Genomic DNA, 20,949 nt, shown 5'->3' with positions numbered 1-20,949 from the left:
AATATAAAGAAAGTAGGAGTATACTTAAGAGGGAAATCAGGAGGGCAAAACAGGGACAGGAGATAGCTTTGGCAAATAGAATTAAGGAGAATCCAAAGGGTTTTTACAAATATATTAAGGCCAAAAAGGGTAACTAGGGAGAGAATAGGGCCCCTCAAAGATCAGCAAGGCAGCCTTTGTGTGGAGCCACAAAAAATGGGGGAGATACTAAATGAATATTTTGCATCACTATTTACTGTGGAAAAGGATATGGAAGATATAGACTGTAGGGAAATAGATGGTGACATCTTGCAAATGTCCATATTACAGAGGAGGAAGTGCTGGATGTCTTGAAACGGTTAAAGGTGGATAAATCCCCAGGGCCTGATCTCTGGGAAGCTAGAGAAGTGATTCCTGGGCCTCTTGCTGAGATATTTGTATCATCGATATTCACAGGTGAGGTGCTGGAAGACTGGAGGTTGGCAAACATGGTGCCACTGTTAAAGAAGGGCGGTAAAGACAAGCCAGGGAACTATAGACCGGTGAGCCTGACCTCAGTGGTGGGCAAGTTGTTGGAGGGAATCCTGAGGGACAGGACGTACATGTATTTGGAAAGGCAAGGACTGATTCGGGATAGTCAACATGGCTTTGTGCGTGGGAAATCATGTCTCACAAACTTGATTGAGTTTTATGAAGAAGTAACAAAGAAGATTGATGAGGACAGAGCAATAGATGTAATCTATATAGACTTCAGTAAGGCGTTTGACAAGGTTTCCCATGGGAAACTGATTAGCAAGATTAGATCTCATGGAATACAGGGAGAACTAGCCATTTGGATACAGAACTGGCTCAAAGGTAGAAGATAGAGGGTGGTGGTGGAGGATTGTTTTTCAGACTGGAGGCCTGTGACCAGTGGAGTGCCACAAGAATCGGTCCTGGGCCATCTACGTTTTGTCATTTACATAAATGATTTGGATGCGAGCATAAGAGGTACAGTTAGTAAGTTTGCAGATGACACCAAAATTGGAGGTGTAGTGGACAGCGAAGAGAGTTACCTCAGATTACAACAGGATCTTGACCAGATGGGCCAATGGGCTCAGAAGTGGCAGATGGAGTTTAATTCAGATGAATGAGAGGTGCTGCATTTTTGGGAAAGCAAATCTTAGCAGGACTTATACACTTAATGGTAAGGTCCTAGGGAGTGTTGCTGGACAAAGAGACCTTGGAGTGCAGGTTCACAGCTCCTTGAAAGTGGAGTCGCAGGTAGATAGGATAGTGAAGAAGGCATTTGGTATGCTTTCCTTTATTGGTTAGAGTATTGAGTACAGGAGTTGGGAGGTCATGTTGCGGCTGTACAGAACATTGGTTAGACCACTTTTGCAATATTGCGTGCAATTCTGGTCTCCTTCCTACTGGAAAGATATTGTGAAACTTGAAAGGGTTCAGAAAAGATTTACAAGGATGTTGCCAGGGTTGGAGGATCTGAGCTACAGGGAGAGGCTGAACAGGCTGGGGCTGTTTTCCCTGGAGCGTCAGAGGCCAAGGAGTGACCTTATAGTGGCTTACAAAATCATGAGGGGCATGGATAGGATAAATATACAAAGTCTTTTCCCTGGGGTTGGGGAGTCCAGAACTAGAGGGCATAGGTTTAGGGTGAGAGGGGAAGATATAAAAGAGACCTAAGGGGCAACGTTTTCAGGCAGAGGGTGGTACGTGTATGGAATGAGCTGCCAGAGGATGTGGTGGAGACTGGTACAATTGCAACATTTAAGAGACATTTGGATGGGTATATGAATAGGAAGGGTTTGGAGGGATATGGGCCGGGTGCTGGCAGGTGGGACTAGATTGGGTTAGAATATCTGGTCGGCATGGTCGGGTTGGACCAAAGTGTCTGTTTCCATGCTGTACATCTCTTATGACTCTATAACTGCCTGTGTGGAGTTTGCACACTCTCTCCTGCGTGGGTTTCTACCTAGTGCTCTGGTTTCCTCTCTCAGTCCAGAGATGTGCAAGCTAGGTGGATTAGCCATGGGAAATGCAGGGTTACAGGGATAGGGTAGGGGGGTGGGTCTGGGGAAGGATGCTCTTCGGAGGGTTGGTGTGGACTCGCCGGGCTGACTGACCTGCTTCTACACTGAAGGGAGTCAATTGGTCAGCAAATTCTTAAGGAACCAATCAGGAGATACTACAAGGGGACAGCAATATCCATTATGCTGAGATACTATTATCTTTCACTCAATTTATTTCTCCAAAGTCACAATAGAATATTTGGTCGGGATGAAGTGATTTGTTATGCCCTAAATTCAGTGAGAGACTCTTTGGCCCCTTTTCCCCTCCCAAATCCCAACGAAGGAGTATAGAACACTTCTTTTAAAAAAAAGTGTTTACTGGATGTAATATTTCTTTTGATTATTACTCATCTGTACCTGCCAGTTGCTTATGGACTTCCTCCAATAAATCCAGGGTAGCCTATCCAAATTGCGAGTGGTAAGGGATGGGGGTGCACCAATGTAAATGTGACTAAGGCTATCCACTGTGCCATGATCAAATGTGCCAGTTGCCCCTGCTCCCCTGAAGGAGCTTGCATCTCATGCGTATGCCTCGAGAAGTCTGTCTCTGTTATCATTGTATTCAGGCCCTTTATGGAATGGGTAATAGCACCCACCTTCATTATGACACCTCTAGTGGTACTCACATCTTCTCAATTGTGAGATGGAAGGAACCATTCTGGGACAATAACCGCATCCCTTACCTAAAGACCCAACTCTTTCTATTGAGCAGATTTCACCCCAAGTACCATGGGCTACTCATATGTTCAGGGAAGTCAAAGACATGCCTGCTTCTTACTGGGAAACTCCTTCCATTATTTACACTAAACCTGATTATTTTTTGTTCAGCCAAGGTAAAGCAACTAACGACCTTGCCCTTAATGAAATCAGTGCTGTAGCTGTAGAGACACTTTTTCCAACTACAGTTCCTTGTCCAATTAATTGGGAACTGGATTGGGATTTCCCTGTAAAACAGTCAGTCCCACCCGAGTTTTGCACATATTGGAGGAATGCTAAGAATTCGAGGTCCACTAAAACTGACTCTCTAGGGTATGCATTTCTTAGTGCCTTTACCTTGGGAGGTTCTGCAGAAATCAGTCATCAGAATCAAAATTCTCTCATTTGCGGTCTCGCCCTCTTGGGTAATAAGACAGATGCTGCCCTGACAGGAGTTAGGGACATGCTTTCAGAATTCGGCCTATTTTCCCAACAAAACCGGTACGCCCTCGATTACATACTGGCAAAGGAAAGAAGAGTTTGCACCATAGTCAAAGGCCAATGCATCATGGGGGTCACTGACCTCATCGAAAATATTACTAGCCATATACATAACCTTTGCACCTTTGTCAGCCAAACGACTGAAGGCACAGGATGGGAAGATTAGGGTTTCGGCTCATCGTACAACAGGTTGATCAATATGGCTATGTATGCTGCCATTGTTTTAGTTGGTCTTTTCGTTGGGTATTGCTATTGTTAAGTGTATTATTGCTGAAATGTTGACAGCATTGGTTCTACCCATTGGTTCTTCTCCATTGGAGAAGGAAATATTGCAGTCTTTGACTTCCATTTAATTGGACTAATCTAACCCATGCCCTCACAACCTATGGTGTGGTCATGGAATGACCAAAGTTTGGGGGGGGGGGGGGGGGGGGGGGGGGGGGGGGGGGAAAGAGAGAAAGAGAGAAAAAGAGAAAGAGATGTGGATCTAAAATCTGGAATTAGACCGTTGTCAGGAGTAATAATTTTTATGCATGCTTTTATTAATAACAAAATAGCTGCATTCCTGCCTCGCTTAGCTAACTGAATTCAAGATAAAGCAGAACAATGGACCCTTGACAGCGTGGAATTAACGAAGCTCGATAGGACATTATTAATCATCTCAGTTAACATTGAAATAAAGATGAAGTAAACAACTTTGTTTTCCAGAAAATGTCATTGGGTTAACCGACTGTCCATTATGTCATTTTATTACATTTTGTTGTATTCATTCTGTAATTGAAGCTGTACTATTTTGTAAGAAACATAAAAATTGCCTTTGTCCTAAGTGGAATTGCGCAGTTTCTCCAAAGAACACAGCAGCTGTTAATCTCTGTGTTGCTGTACAAACTGGTGTCTGGTGTTGCAATAAACTGTGAAATCTTGCTGAAGCAGACCGCATTTTTGTTGATTATTTGACCGATCGCAGAACCGAAAGACCCCTCCTGGGGATCGAGATCTTAAAGTTCTGAAGTCAATGGTATTGAAGAGCTATTTATAGACTGAATGGCTCAAAGATAAATTTACACACACAGACCAGCAATAAGAGCACCTGGAATAACCTATTAAGGGACAAAGATAAGCTTGAAAACAATTAGCCATGCCTGTGAAAGGAGAATTTGAGGCTACATAAACAAAACTGTTTGACACATGCTTGCTAACTGGATGCCTCATGCCACAAGGATACAAGGGTGGCACAGTGGTTGGCACTGCTGCCTCACAGCACCAGAGACCCGGGTTCAATTCCCACCTGTGTGGAGTTTGCACATTCTCCCCGTGTCTGCGTGGGTTTCCTCCGGGTGCTCCGGTTTCCTCCCACAGTCCAAAAGTGTGCAGGTTAGGTGAATTGGCCATGCTAAATTGCCCGTAGCGTTCGGTGAAGGGTAAATGTAGGGGAATGGGTCTGGGTGGGTTGTGCTTCGGCGGGTCGGTGTGGACTTGTTGGGCCGAAGGGCCTGATTCCACACTTAGTAATCTAATCTAATAAATACATTCTTCAGCAGGGGAATAAGTTAAGGAGTTAATTACAAGATAGGACAGGTCTTCAAAACAGGCAGTTAAGGCCAAATGTAACAAGGAACAGAGGAGTTACTTCTGACAAGGAAGCAAGCCGTCAACCCAAGGAGTCATAGAGATGTACAGCATGGAAAGAGACTTCGGTCCAACCCGTCCTCGCCAACCAGATATCCCAACCCGATCTGTCCCACATGCCAGCACCCGGCACATATCCCTCCAAAACCTTCCTATTCATACATCCATCCAAATGCCTCTTAAATGTTGCAATTGTACCAGCCTCCACCACATCCTCTGGCAGCTCATTCCATACACGCACCACCCTCTGCGTTAAAAAGTTGCCCCTTAGGTCTCTTTTATATCTTTCCCCTCTCACCCTAAACCTATGCCCTCTAGTTCTGGACTCCCCGATCCCAGGGAAAAGACTTTGTCTATTTATCCTATCCATGCCCCTCAATTTTGAAAACCTCTATAAGGTCACCCCTCAGCCTCTGACGCTCCTGGGAAAACAGCCCCAGCCTATTCAGCCTCTCCCTATAGCTCAAATCCTCCAACCCTAGCAACATCCTTGTAAATCTTTTCTGAAACTGCAAAGAATAATCAATGTTTTGAATGACAGGAATCTAAAGAATCAATAGTACCATATCCTGGACCTAATACCATAAGACATAAGAATGGGCCAAATTACCTTACTTCCATCGAGTCCACTCCGCCATTCAGTTGTGGCTGACAGGCATTTCAACGCCACTTACCCGCACTCTCCCCCTATTACTCAATTCCTTGCGAGATTAAGAATTTATCAGTCTCTGCCTTGAAGACATTTAACATCCCAGCCTCCACTGTGCTCTATGGCAGTGAATTCCACAGGCGCACCACTCTCTGGCTGAAGAAATGTCTCCTCATTTCTGTTCTAAATTGACTCCATCTAATTCGAAGGCTGTGCCCACAAGTCCTAGGACCCCCGCCTGATGGAAACAACTTCCCAGTATCCACCCTTTCTAAGCCATGCATTATCTTGTAAGTTTCTATTAGGTCTCCCCTCAACTTTCTAAACTCTAACCAACACAATCCCACGATCCTCAGCCGTTCATATGTTAGGTCTACCATTCCAGGGATCACCCATGTGAATCTCTGCTGGACACGCTTCAGTGCCAGTATGTCCTTCCTGAGGTGTGGGGCCCAAAACTGGACACAATATTCTCAATGGGGCCTAACCAGAGCTTTATAAAGTCTCAGAAGCATCTCATTGTGTTTACATTCCAACCCTCTTGAAATAAATGACAACATTACATTTGCTTTCTTAACCACAGACTCAACCTGCAAGTCAACCTTTAGAGAATCCTGTACTTGCACTCTCAGATCCCTTTGTACTTTGGCTTTATGAATTTTCTCACCATTGAGAAAAAAAGAGTCCTTGCCTGTGTTCTTTTTTTTTCTGGACCATTATCCCAAACTGCCTAAGTCTTTCTGTAGCCACCCCACCTCCTCTATACTACCTGCCTGTCCACCTAACTTTGTGTCATCGGCGAACTTTGCCAGAGTGCCCCCAGTCTCTTCATCAAGATCATTAATATATAAAGTGAACAGCTGGGGCCCCAACACTGAACCCTGCGGGACACCACTTGTCACCGGCTGACATTCCGAAAAAGAACTTTTTATCCCAATTCTCTGCCTTCTGTCAGACAGCCAATCCTCAATCTATGCCAGTAGCTCACTTTGAACACCATGGGGAGAAAGTGAGGTCTGCAGATGCTGGAGATCAGAGATGGAAATGTGTTGCTGGAAAAGCGCAGCAGGTCAGGCAGCATCTAGGGAACAGGAGAATCGACGTTTCGGGCATTAGCCCTGAAGATTCCTGAAGAAGGGCTAATGCCCGAAACGTCGATTCTCTTGAACACCATGGGTCCTCACCTTACTCAGCAGACTCCCGTGAGGCACCTTATCAAAGGCCTTTCGGAAGTCTAGGTAGATAATATCCACTGGGTTTCACTGGTCTAATCTACTTGTTACCTCTTCAAAGAATTCTAACAGGTTTGCCAGACAAAACCTACCCTTGCTAAATCCATGCTGACTTGTCCTAATTCAACCCTGCACTTCCAAGAATTTAGAAATCTCATCCTTAACTATGGATTCTAAAATTTTACATACAACCGAGGTTAGGCTAATCGGCCTATAATTTTCCATCTTGTGTCTTCATCCTTTCTTGAACAAAGCGGTTACAAAAGTGATTTTCCAATCATCTGGTACTTTCCCTGACTCCAGTGATTTTTGAAAGATTACAACCGACGTCTCTTATTTCTTCAGCCACCTCCCTCAGAACTCTAGGGTTGGGCCAGGAGATTTCAGTTTTTTAGACCTTTTCATTTATCAAGTACTTTCTCCTTTATAACGGCCACAATACTCAACTCTGTCCCTTGACTCTCCTTAATCATTGGGATATTACTTACACCTTCCACTGTGAAGACTGACACAAAGTATTTATTAAGTTCTTCAGCTATTTCCTTATCGCCCATCACTAGCCTTCCTGCATCAATTTGGAGTAGCCCAATTTCTATTTTTGCCTCTTGTTTGTTTCTTATGTATTGAAAGAAACTTTTACTATCATTTCTAATATTACTGGCTAGCTTATCTTCATGTTTGATCCTCTCCTTCCTTATTTCTCTCAATTATCCTCTCTGTTTTTGTAGTCTTTCCAATCTTCTGATTTCTGGTGCTCTTGGCCATTTTATAGGCTCTCTCTTTCTATGATACATTTCCTGAGTTCCTTTGTCAGCCATGGTTGTCTAATCTTCCCCTTTGCCCCCTCCCCCTCCCCCCCAGTCCATTTGCATATTGAAGTCTCCCCATGGTCACTGTGACCTTACCTTTCTGACATGCCCTATTTCCTGGTACATCTTGCACCCCTGGTCTGACCACTGCTGAGAGGTTTATACGTAACTCCCATTATGGTTTTTTTTTGCCTTTGTGGCTCCTCAACTCCACCGACACAGACTCCACATCATTTGGCCCTATGTCATTTAATGCCATAGATTTAATTTCATCCTTAACTAACAAGGCAACCCTTCCCCCCCCCTCTGCCCACTTCCCTGTCACCTGAAGGATGAAAAGCTGAATAAGACAGCAACTCCAAAACTCTCCCTTAACAGAACTTCGAAGAATGACACTGCACAATGATCAAGCCTTGGACACAATTAGAGTCAAGCACCTTTGGAATCCTGGCTAAATTCAGCCTTAATCAAGTAATAGCCCAAGTTGAGTTGTGAGACTTATTTTGCTGACTGGAAGGGTTTTGTTTTAGCTGCAACACACAAAGTTTAAATCATTGTTTCAGTACTTGATTGTATGAGAGATTTTTAAAATAAGTAACCAAATTCAAGGTGTGACAACTCTCAGTAGCCAATCACAGATTGATCAAGTAGAGCTTGAACTAATCAGAAGTCAGTCGCATCTCACTTAAGCCAATCAGAATGCAATATCATTGACCATGCAGTTGGCTATGGCTCAGAAAAAGATAATAAACACCAACATTCACTAACCAAAGTGCTTGCACTTGGTTTGATAAAGCAATTAATAACACCTGTAGTTCTGTCAAAAGCAGAAAGCCAGAGACTGTATTGACAACACACCCCAAGCTGTACCTGAAAACATGAACCATGCTAAACCTACAAAGTTGCTTCCTTGCTTTAATAAATATTACTTCATAAGTGAAATAAAACTTGGAGTTTCCTCAGCAAATTGTCAACTGTTGCCTTATTGTCTGAAGTCTCAATAAGGATTGGAGTTAAAAATTAATCCATAAAAAGGTAGGCTTTTTTTTTTGCTTAAACATTCTGTAACTCACCTGCCCCACTCTTTTTGGCATCCCACCCTCTTTCACAGGACTCTTTCTCTTCTTTTTCTTCCCCCCCACACCAAACCCCTAAGTATGGGGGCAGTGCAATTTTCCAAATGCAGTTATAATAGAAAAAAAATAGGGCCACACTGTCCGAGACAGACAATGACCTCACATGGAAGAGACAGCCTGGCACCCATGGCTCAAAACCTTTCTTCAAATAAAAACTAAGACAAAATACACCTCTTAAAGCCATAATATTGTCACATGAGCTAAGTGTCACACCTTTCTAACTTGGCAGCAAAATAGGACATGACATTTTTTTAATGACCTGCAGAAACAGCTTTATTGTTTCGTTATCTGACATCCTTCACTGAAATGCTCTCCTGTAACCAAAATAACTTCTTTTGGCGTGTATTGTACTGAACTTTTCGGAATAGGACGGTAAATGTAATGTTCCAAGATAAAATGGATATAAAAACAAAAACAACAAGACACCGCCAATGAAGAATCAAGCATTCTTTGAAGCCAAGACATAACATGGTAGAGGACATCTTTTAATGTAAAAAAGGAACAGGCCATAAATATATATACTGATGAGTGGAGGAAGAGAAGAATCGCAGCAGAATTGACGACACAGATGATGCAAGTAGGAAAAGGGATCGGTAAAGATGACACTGGTATTATCCACAATAGTTTTCTTTTTCTACCACATTTGCTATTTTGTTGTTAGTCCCACAATTCTTTATCAATTACCATTCACCTGTTAATGTATAGCTTTTTTTACCCTTTAACCACTCACGAGTGTCAGTGAACCATTGACTATCCTTCCAATGTCAACGCATGGAGAAGCTGTAACATCAACAGACTGATCAGCTCCTACCAAAGGCTCAGCATACCAGTCCAGTTAAATTGCACATTCTGAATGCTAGCTCTACCACTACATACCAATACGCAATTGAAGTGCTGCTCAGTAACAAAACACTCCATAACTTTTGTTATTACCCACATTCTATTTCCAGAGTTTAAATGTGACTAACACCACTGACTCTGAACCATCCCCCTCACCCCGACAAATATGCTTCTGTCAATGCCAGATATTTTCAAATCAACTTGTTGAGAGAGGTTATTAACACACCCCTGAAGCAGGTGGGACTTGAACTTGGGCATCCTGGCTCAGAGGTAGGGACACCACTGCTAGACAAGAGCCACAGTTCGGGATATTCTGAAGTGCTTCATATTCAATTAAATACTTCGGAACTGCAGCCTCTATTTGGAAAACTGTCAATAAGCACACAGTCAGGTCCAGCAAACAGAAATAAGACAAATTAATAAGTGATCTGCTTGGCTTTGGGGCAGTTTCTTGTGGTTAAGGGATAAAAATTGACCAGGACATTGAACTCTTCTGCTCTACTTCAAATAGTTCCATGAGATCTTTCGTAAGTAGCTGAAAAGGCAGATGTAACATCCCATCCAAAAGATGGCAGCTGCAACAGTGCATCAATCCTCAGTACTACACTGACATATCGTTCTCAAGTATGTGCTCAAGTCGTTTAGTGGGGATTGAACCAACATGCTTATTCATGGGTGGAGGTCCTAGCACAGTCAGGGCATACAGTTAGCTACACTTCCAATCCCTGCTGGTGTGCATGTGGAGTGATGCTATAAATACTTTGGCCTAATATCTCAAACTCCAGTAATTGATATGTACTGTGATTCTTTTAACAAGAAACATTGAAAAAGCACCAATGAAACTGGTTCCAGCAAGAAGGAAGGGTCATCAATAGAGAAAGGAGAAATTAAAAAAAATGTTTTTATCTTGGCACATAAAAAAACTTACTCGTGTCCTTTATTCCAGGGTAGTCTCTTTTTAAAAGTCATTCAAGGGATGTGGGCATCATTGGCTTGGCCAGCATTTAAAGGCCATCACTAATTACCAAACTCTCTAACTTTGTCATCAAGCTGAAAAACTATCAGGGATTTGACTATTCGAATGCCAAGCAACTCAGGCATTTGAAACTAAAACTATTCACAGGTTATCAAAGTAGTTGAAATAAGTAATCAAGCAGATTAAAATTACTTACCTAAAGAGTTGGTAACCAGGCTCATGGTTGTGGATTTCTGTAACAAAATAGAAAGAAATATTTGAAAACTAAATCCTAGGATGAATAACTAAAAATTTTAAAACATCTGCACACAAACTTACAATCTCTGGGGTTATAAACCGAATAATTACTATACTTCAGAGAGACATAAAAGAACTATACACATGCATTTTTTAACATTCTAATGCCTTTATAAAATCCAATGTTACATACAACTTAAGCACATGGTATAATTGGAAAATTGTCATTTTCTAGGGTTTGGAATGTTTGTTCACAAAATTAACTGGTTTGGTTTGCGTGATTTTCTTTTTAAAAAGTGAGTCTGCAGACATTCAAGAGTCATTTCAGACAAGATTACTGAAAATTTTATTCACCCTAACATTTTTAAGACTGCAGGAACAAAGGACTGCAGATACTGGAATCTGAACTGAAAACAAAAAAATGATGGGAGTACAGCAGCTCAGGCATTATCCATGGGCAGAAAGCAAACTTACGTTGAGCCTAGGTGATTCTTCAAACATTAGCTTGCTTTCAATTTCCATGGATGCTACCTGATCTGCTGTTATCTCCAGCATTTTTTATTTTTAAGACTGTATAGTTTAACTAATTCATGAACTTCCCATTCACATTTCAGAACAGTTCCCATACTAGTTTAAAGAACACACGAGTTAATACTTATTTTATAGTTACTTCCAAATTTATTTTGAACAATCAAAGCACATTCCACATGAAACCACAATACATCAGCTACTGCCCTGACAAATCGCTTGCGATAAATGAGCTGCACACTGTCATTAAAAGAAAACTCGACCGGGAATTAGTTTTTAAAAAACCCAACATATGGCTAGTTTTACATTACTCCAGATTTAACAAACACCACATTGAGATAATTATTTGGTTCTACTTAGACAAAAAGTTGTTTTAAGGATTCTTCAAGACAAATTACAAAAGTTTGCTCATGTAGTAAAAATAATTACAGCCCTTTTTGAAGATTCCCTGTTCTACTTTCCCATCTTTTTAAAATTTGTACCATCCTCTCCTTTAGTACACTTCTATTAGATTTCTGAGAAAAATAAAACCATATGATAACAGACTAGAAAGCTGTTTGAATAACCTCTCCTGCCAAATCCCCTGCAAATACAAGCAGGGTGGCACAGGGGTTAGCACTGCTGACTCAAAGCACCAGGGACCCGGGTTCGATTCCAGCCTCGGATGACTGTGTGTGGAGTTTGCACATTTTCCCTGTGCCTGCATAGGTTTCCTCCCACAACCCAAAGATGTGCAGGTTAGGTGAACTGGCCGTGCTAAATTGCCCATAGTGTTCAGGGATGTGTATATTAGGTGCATGAGTCAGGGGTAAATGTTATAGGGCAAAGAGTCTGCATGGGATAGTCTTCAGAGGGTCGGTATGGACTGGTTGGGTCGATGGGCCTGTTTCCATACCGTAGGGACTCTATCAAAGATGAACGCTAGTGAACTCAGTTATCAGCACAACTTCAGGGGATTTCTTTGAAAAAGTCCAAAGCTACATAATTGTATTTCATAGTACAGCAGAACTTAAACTCTATTGTTAAACATTACACAAGGTTACATAGGTTAGGTACAGAAACAAATCATTTGGTTGTTCATCTTCTATTCAGCCATCTGCATCCTTCTCCCTCAAATGCCCGTCTAGATTCCGCTTCAAAGTATCTATGCTATGTGAAATGTGAATTCTACATTCTCACCACTCTTTGGTGAAAGTAGTTTCCTCTGAATTTCCTCTGATTACCTCTTAAAAAGTCAACAAGGCCACATATGTGTGGAATCGCAGGAGATGAATGAGACACTAAACAAATATTTTGCGTCAGTATTGACTGTGGAGAAGGATATGGAAGCTAGAGAACTTGGAGAAAGAGTCATATCTTGAACAGTTTGCAGATTAAAGAGGTGGTGCTGCTCAAATATCTTAAAACGCATAAAAGGGAGGATAAATCCATGGGACGTGATCAGGTGTAGCCCAGAACTTTGTGGTGCTGTGTCCCTTGCTGAGATATTTGTATCATCGACAGTCATGGATGAGATGCCTAAAGACTGGAGGTTGGCTAATGAGGTAAACAAAAGGAGGTATAGACTGGTAAGCCTGACATCAGTGGTTGGCAAGTTGTTGGAGGGGACTCGGAGGGGACAGGATTTACATGTATTTGGAAAGGCAAGGACTGATTAGGGATAGTCAACATGGCTCTGTGCCTGGGAAGTAACATCTCACTAACTTGACTGAGTATTTGAAGTGACAAAGACGACTAATGAAGGCACAACATATGGACGTTGTCCAAATGGACTTCAGCAAAATGGTTGATAAGGCTCCGCATAGTAGATTGGTTAGCAAGCTGAGATCACATGGAATCCAGGGAGAGCTAGCCATTTGGATACAAACTGACTTGAAAGTAGGAGACAGAGGCAAGTGGTAGAGGGTTTTTTTTCGACTGGAGGCCTGTAACCAGTGGTGTGCTGCAATGATCAGTGAAGAGTCCACTGCTTGTCATTTATATAAACAATTTGGACACGTAATGGTCAGGTCCTGGAAGTGTTGCCAACAAAGCAACCTTGGGGTGCAGGGTCAGAGTTCTTTGAAACTGGAATCACAGATAGACAGGGTAGTGAAGGCAATGTTTGACACACTTGCTTTTATAGGTCAGAATATGGACTATTCTGGGAGGTCACACTGATGCTGTAAAGGACATTGGTTAGGCCAATTTTGGAATACTGCATTCAATTCTGGTCTCCCTACTACAGGAAATATATTGTTAAACTTGAAAGGATTCAGAAAACATTTACAAGGATGTTGTCCAGGTGGCAGGTTTGAGCTTTAGGGAGATATTGAATAGGCTGAGGCTATTTTCTCTAGAGTGTTGGAGGCTGAGGAGTGATGTTAAAGGTTTATAAAATCATGAGGGGCATGGACAGGTGAATAGCCATGGTAGAAGAGTCCAAACCAAAAGACAGCATAGCTTTAAAAAGTGAGAGAGAAAACAGACCCATTGGGCAACTTTTTCATGGAGAGGGTGGTGTGTACATAGAATAAGCTATGAACCTGTATCCCCATAGGAGAGGGAGGAAGCTGGTACAAATGCAACATTTAGTAGACGTATGGATGGGTACATGAATAGGAAGGGGTTAGAGGGGTATGGGCCAAATGCTGGCAAAGGAGACTAGACTAAGTTGTGATACCTAGTCAGGAAGGAGTTGGACCAAAGGGTCTGTTTCCATGCTGTACAGCTCTATGACTCTAAGAAACACTGATTACTTAATGGCCTCCATTAACTTACCAATCGACCAAAGCCTGTCAATCCTTCCAACTCAAAATGAGATTTGAATAGATGGATGTTCAATGACTGGAGTGGAATTAGTAGGCTAATCAAACTTTTTCCAAGATGCAAATCTCCATGGCTCTAAATATCTAAACCTACACATTTCAGGCATCACTTGTACATTTTCCCTGCACCCTCTCCAGTGACCCGACAAACTTTTATATGGTGACCAGAATGGCATGAAGTATGTTTAACTATGGTCCAACTCAAGATTCAATACAGGTTCTTCTTACTACTATCCATTTAGAAACAAAGTTCAACAATTTGCTTTTTTTTAAAAAAAAAGGCCTTGGTAAACACGTGATGCAACCTGAAATGATTGATGAATTCCTGACGTAAGTTTCCTTTGTTTCTCTATCTAACCCAGATTTGCATTTCCTAAATGTTAAGTGATCTCCCTATTCTTCTGACAAAGTGTGATGGTGTATCACAGGTCACACAGGAAGACAGCTGCTTTGCTGCCCACTAATATTTTAATGTTACCATTTTGCACAATTCTATGGGCCATCTAGCCAGTGAGTTAGCATCACCTCTGCTCTTATAGTTTACATTACAATCAGATTACTGCCTCAAAAGCTCTCCTAATCAATTATTCTCTATTTTAAACAAATCTTGAGGATCTCACCTTATTGTGCAAACATAGTTGTTTACACATTTAATGAAACAATCCCTTCACAACACCCATGAGAAATTTCTGCAATTTCAACACTCCCTTGGTTTAAGTGCTTATTGTGCAGCATAAATTATATTGCTAATGAACAAAGAAAATCTATAGTAGCAGTACTGCTAAAACAAAAGGTGAAAATATACAATTATTTTATCACAAATCTATTTTTTACAAATATCAAGATGCACAAGGTAATCATGGTATGGAACGTTCACAAATTAGAACTGGAGCATAGTACTAAATAATATGAAGTTATATAAAGACTGGCAAAAAAAATGCTTTGTAAATTAACCACTAATACTTTTTTATGTTGTGATAAAAGGTATTATAAAGTTCAATGCTGATCAAAGTACAGCCTGCCACACAGAAAGCAATTTATATACAACAGCTCATTAGGACAGGTTATGTCTTTGCTGTTGGGTGCGGCAACTCAAAAGAAAACACTACAAGGTCAGAAAATAGCAGCTTTAGAGTACGTCATTCAGCCCTTCGAGACTGTAGCTGATCATCTACTTTACTACCATATCCCTATGTTATACTCACAAACTCATGATCTCATCAGTAATTAGAAATCGGTCAATCTTTTTCTTGAACCTAATGATTGAGCTCCAACAGCCCTCTGGGGGCAAACCTTTAAAAGATTAAACACCCACTCAATGAAGAAGTTTTGCTACATCTCAGTGTTAAATGGTTTGACTTTTAGACTAAGACTGTTCTTTAAAAAATTCATTAGTGGATCACTGGATAGGCCAGCATTTATTGCCCATTTCGGTTTTAGATCTGTCAGCCAGAGGCATTCTTTCTATGACTAATTTACCTATTCATGTAAGAATCTTGGAAGATGAGCAATGTACAGTAATGAGATTTTCTTTCATTCTTCTAAATTACAGAGAATTTAGGCCCAGTCTCCACAATCTCTCCTCACAGAACAATCGCACTATCCCAGGAATTACAGAGGAACCTTGATTATCCAAACAAGATGGGTGGGCACTATTTCATTCAGATAATTGATTACTCAGTTAATTGATTTTCTCTGGGCTCGGAGTTTTCTGGTGGTTTGTTCCGTCCGCACACCACCCTCTGCATGGGAGGGTGTTGCCCCTTGGGTCCCTTTTACCTCTTTTCTCCTCGCGCCCTAAACCTATGCTCGCTAGGTTGAGTATTTACTTGAGTATTTACCCTATCCATGCCCCTCATGATTTTATAAACCTTTATAAGGTCACCCCTCAGCCTCCAATGCTCCAGGGAAAATAGCCCCTGACTATTCAGCCTCTCCCTCTGGCTCAAATCATCCAACCATGGCAACATCTTTATAAATCTTTTCTGAGCCCTTTCAAGTTTCACAATACCGTTTTGATAGGAAGGAGACTAGAATTGCACACAATATTCCCACAGTGGTCTAACCAATGTCTTGTACAGCTGCAACACCGAGACTAAATACACTGACCATTAAAAGGTTGTTACAGTAAAAAAATCATATCATTTAAAGAAAAATTGGACTGCTTAAGACTAAGGTGGAGTGAAGGAGGGAACAGAAATACTTGTAAGTAAAAGGAGTATTTTAATTGGGTCTATACAATGGTATATCCCTTATCAGCTAGAGAATGTGTTTTCAAAAGACTTGTTGTGACACACGCACATTGTGTGATATGAGCCATTATCATTCAATGAAATGCTTTGGAATTCAAAATGTAGTACTACTTCAAAATCCAGAACAGTTATCTGCTTAAACACGACCACTGTCACTTATTAGTCTGAAGGAACATCCTTTCTAGTTTATTAATTACTGTAAACTTACTGGTGCAACTTCGAACTGAAGTCCAAAAGAAGTCAAAAGACTTTGGAATATGAACAGTAGATTTCCTTTTTCAGTTGTTCATGCTGGATGCTTTGCTCCACTCAAGATCTGCAAAACTTTAAATGGTGACATCCCTTCCTGCTTTTAAGCAGAGCAGCTGATTGGCTGTACATACTGCTGTTTTTCCCATGCATACTAAAAACATATATCTATATGTTTTAGTAAAGTTAGAGAATTGAAGATTGACTTCACAATTGTTCACCGATTACAGTATGTATGAAAGCAGAATTACCATCATTTGTGGCTAGTTCTCAAGCTGTATAGGAAATGGCTTCAAAAGCTAATGAGATCAGAAAACATTGAATAGTGACCAATAAAGGTTGCTGTGGTTCTGTTCGCCGAGCTGGAAGTTTTTGTTGCAAACGTTTCGTCCCCTGGCTAGGCGACATCATCAGTGCTTGGGAGCCTCCTGCGAAGCGCTTCTTTGATGTTTCCTCCGATGTTTATAGTGGTCTGTCCCTGCCGCTTCCGGTTGTCAGTTTCAGCTGTTCGCTGTAGTGGTTGGTATATTGGGTCCAGGTCGATGTGTTTGTTGATGGAGTTTGTGGATGAATGCCATGCCTCTAGGAATTCCCTGGCTGTTCTCTGTCTGGCTTGCCCTATGATAGTAGTGTTGTCCCAGTCGAATTCATGTTGCTTGTCGTCTGCGTGTGTGGCTACTAAGGATAGCTGGTTGTGTCATTTCGTGGCTAGTTGATGTTCATGTATGCGGATTGTTAGCTGTCTTCCTGTTTGTCCTATATAGGAATATTGTGTGCAATTCTAATCTCCTTCCTATCAAAACGGTATTGTGAAACTTGAAAGGGCTCAGAAAAGATTTATAAAGATGTTGCCATGGTTAGATGATTTGAGCCAGAGGGAGAGGCTGAATAGTCAGGGGCTATTTTCCCTGGAGCATTGGAGGCTGAGGGGTGACCTTATAAAGGTTTATAAAATCATGAGGGGCATGGTTAGGTTAAATACTCAAGTAAATACTCAACATAGCGAGCATAGGTTTAGGGCGTGAGGAGAAAAGATGTAAAAAGGGACCCAAGGAGCCTAGCAGTGCACTTTAGGGAACATCTCCGAGACACCCGCACCAATCAACCAAACCGCCCCGTGGCCCAACATTTCAACTCCCCCTCCCACTCTGCCAAGGACATGGAAGTGCTGGGCCTCCTTCACCGCCGCTCCCTCACCACCAGATGCCTGGAGGAAGAACGCCTCATCTTCCGCCTCGGAACACTTCAACCCCAGGGCATCAATGTGGACTTCAACAGCTTCCTCATTTCCCCTTCCCCCATTTCAAACTTCCAGTCCCCTTGACTTGTCCGGACTTGTCCGACTTGCCTAGCTCCTTTTCCACCTATCCACTCCACCCTCCCCGACCTATCACTTTCATATCCTTCCCCCACTGACCTATTGTACTCTATGCTACTCTCTCCCCACCCCCACCCTCCCCTAGCTTATCTCTCCACACTTCAGGCTCTCTGCCTTTATTCCTGATGAAGGGCTTTTGCCCGAAACGTCGATTTTGCTGAAGGTCCTTGGATGCTGCCTGAACTGCTGTGCTCTTCCAGCACCATTGATCCAGGAACTGAGAAAGTCGTCCATTAAAGCTATTCATGTGCACCACCAACTGGCCAGCATCAAAGCAAGATATCAATGCCGAGGTGAAATAAAACAGGAAACTCAAAAGTTAAGTAAAAGCAAGGAAATGAAAGAGAAATGAAAGTAACTGGTGAAATATCCTTCATAAATCTTTCTAAAGCACATTAAACCCAGCTTTTTATTATTAACATTGTTTAAACCAAATTTGTAACTTCAGATTCCATCATTGAAACTACTGCATGAAACTGCCAAAGTTGATTATGCTTTCAGCAAACAGCAAGTTTTAACTTAAGCTATTTAAAGTACAAATTAAAAATGAGCACTGTCCAACAGATTACATTATCCTATGTCTTATAGGAGTATTTAGAAACCAAGTTATTTCTGTTCAGCTAATTCACTACTGGCAGCTAATGCTGTATAATCTTACAGGCTTTAAAGAGTATTAAAATGCTAGCTCTTTGCTAGTTGGTTTAGAAAACCACTTGACCTAATTCTACAACAAGAATACTCTTCATGCCATTGAATTAAACTAAAAATTTTACATTCTCAATTCTTGTCAATTTTAGAGTTTTCTGATTACGCCAGAGAATTTTACAATATTAGGAACGCTATTAACTGTACTGAGTTCATTCGAGAGAATAGGTGAATTCACAAATGCAAATTCAGATTAAGCATCTAAACCAGATTACTTCAGACAATGGAAGCAAGTCTAATAGATTCAAATGAACACCACAGAATCTCAAGAGACCGCCATCTGATCCATCATGTCTGTATGAGCTTGCTAAATGAACATTACAACTGAGCCATTCTCCCAATTTTCCCTGTTCCCTGAAACATTATTTGAATATAAATAATTGCCTTAATACCAGAGTGCTTCAGTTGATCAGATCTAAGCTCAGAAACCCTGCCATATTCAGTCATCAATGGTGATGGACAATTCATAAAGTCATTGGAGAAAGCAGCTCCACAAATATTCCCACCCTTAATTATGGATGAGCCCACATCAATGCAAAAGATGAGGCTAAAGCATTTGCAACAATCTTCAGCTAGAAGTGCCAAGTGAATGATCCATCTTTGCCTCTAGCAGTGGTCCCCAGAATTACAGATGCACTCTTCAGCCAATTTGATTCACTCTACCTGATATCATGAAATATTTGGAGTCTTGATACTGCAAATGCTACGGGCCACGACAACATTCTGGCACAAGTACTGAAGAGTCACTCTCCAGAATTGCTGTTCCCCTAGCCAAGCTCTTCCAGTACATTTAAAACATTGACAGAATCATAGATGTACAGCATGGAAACAGACCCTTCCATCCAACTCGTCCATGCCGACCAGATATCCCAACCCGATCTAGTCCCACCTACCAGCACCCGCCCATATCCCTCCAAACCCTTCCTATTCATATAACCATCCAAATGCTTCTTAAAATGTTGCAATTGTACCAGCCTCCACCACTTCCTCTGGCAGCTCATTCCATACACGCACCACCCTCTGCGTGAAAAAGTTGCCCCTTAGGTCTCTTTTATATCTTTCCCCTCTCACCCTAAACCTATGCCCTCTAGTTCTGGACTCCCCAACCCCAGGGGAAAGACTTTGCCTATTTACCCTATCCATGTCCCTCATAATTTTGTAAACCTCTATAAAGGTCACTCCTTAGCCTCCAATGCTCCAGGGAAAACAGCCCCAGCCTGTTCAGCCTCTCCCTGTAGCTCAGATCCTCCAACTCTGGCAACATCCTCGTAAATCTTTTCTGAACCCTTTCAAGTTTCACAACACCTTTCCGATACAAAGAAGACCAGAATTGCATGCAATATTGCAAAAGTGGTCTAACCAATGTCCTGTACAGCCGCAACATGACCTCCCAACTCCTGTACTCAATACTCTGACCAATAAAGGAAAGCATACCAAACGCCTTCTTCACAATCCTATCTACCTGCGACTCCACTTTCAAGGAGCTGTGAACCTGCACTCCAAGGTCTCTTTGTCCAGCAACACTCCCTAGGACCTTACCATTAAGTGTATAAGTCCTGCTAAGATTTGCTTTCCCAAAAATGCAGCACCTCGCATTTATCTGAATTAAACCCCATCTGCCACTTTTGAGCCCATTGGTCCAGATCCTGCTGTAATCTGAGGTAACCTTCTTCACTATCTACTACACCTCCAAGTTTGGTGTCATCTGCAAACTTACTAACTGTACCTCTTATGCTCGCATCCAAATCATTTACGTAAATGACAAAAAGTAGAGGGCCCAGCACCAATCCTTGTGGCACTCCACTGGTCACTGACCTCCAGTCTGAAAAACAACCCTCCACCACCACCCTCTATCTTCTACCTTTGAGCCAGTTCTGTATCAAATGGCTAGTTCTCCCTGTATTCCATGAGATCTAACCTTGCTAATCAGTCTCCCATGGGGAACATTGTCGAACGCCTTACTGACGTCCATATAGATCACGTCTACTGCTCTGCCCTCATCAATCTTCTTTGTTACTTCTTCAAAAAAACTCAATCAAGTTTGGGAGACATGATTTCCTACACTCAAAGCCACGTTTAGTATCCCTAATCAGTCCTTGCCTTTCCAAATACATGTATGTCCTGTCCCTCAGGATTCTCTCCAACAACTTGCTCACCACCGAGGTCAAGATCCCTGGTCTATAGTTCTCTGGCTTGTCCTTACCGCCCTTCTTAAACAATGGCATCACGTTAGCCAACCTCCAGTCTTCCTGCACCTCACCTGTGACTATCGATGAG

General features: G+C 41.9%; 1 protein-coding gene across 1 annotated transcript in view; it reads right to left on the bottom strand.

The window, feature by feature from the left end:
* Positions 1-20,949, bottom strand: part of abraxas2 (abraxas 2, BRISC complex subunit) — a 44,625-nt gene that overhangs the window by 14,980 nt on the left and 8,696 nt on the right. The window contains exon 3 of the mRNA XM_043712636.2: positions 10,713-10,749. Within this exon, the coding sequence (XP_043568571.1) occupies positions 10,713-10,749 (37 nt within the window). The remainder of the gene's footprint in view (positions 1-10,712; positions 10,750-20,949) is intronic.

The sequence above is a fragment of the Chiloscyllium plagiosum genome, unplaced genomic scaffold (genome assembly GCF_037043375.1).
Source record: "Chiloscyllium plagiosum isolate Xiang-an unplaced genomic scaffold, Cpla_swu_hap1 HiC_scaffold_22, whole genome shotgun sequence".
NCBI classification, from domain to species: Eukaryota; Metazoa; Chordata; class Chondrichthyes; order Orectolobiformes; family Hemiscylliidae; genus Chiloscyllium; species Chiloscyllium plagiosum.
This window is presented reverse-complemented; position numbering and strand designations above follow the sequence as displayed.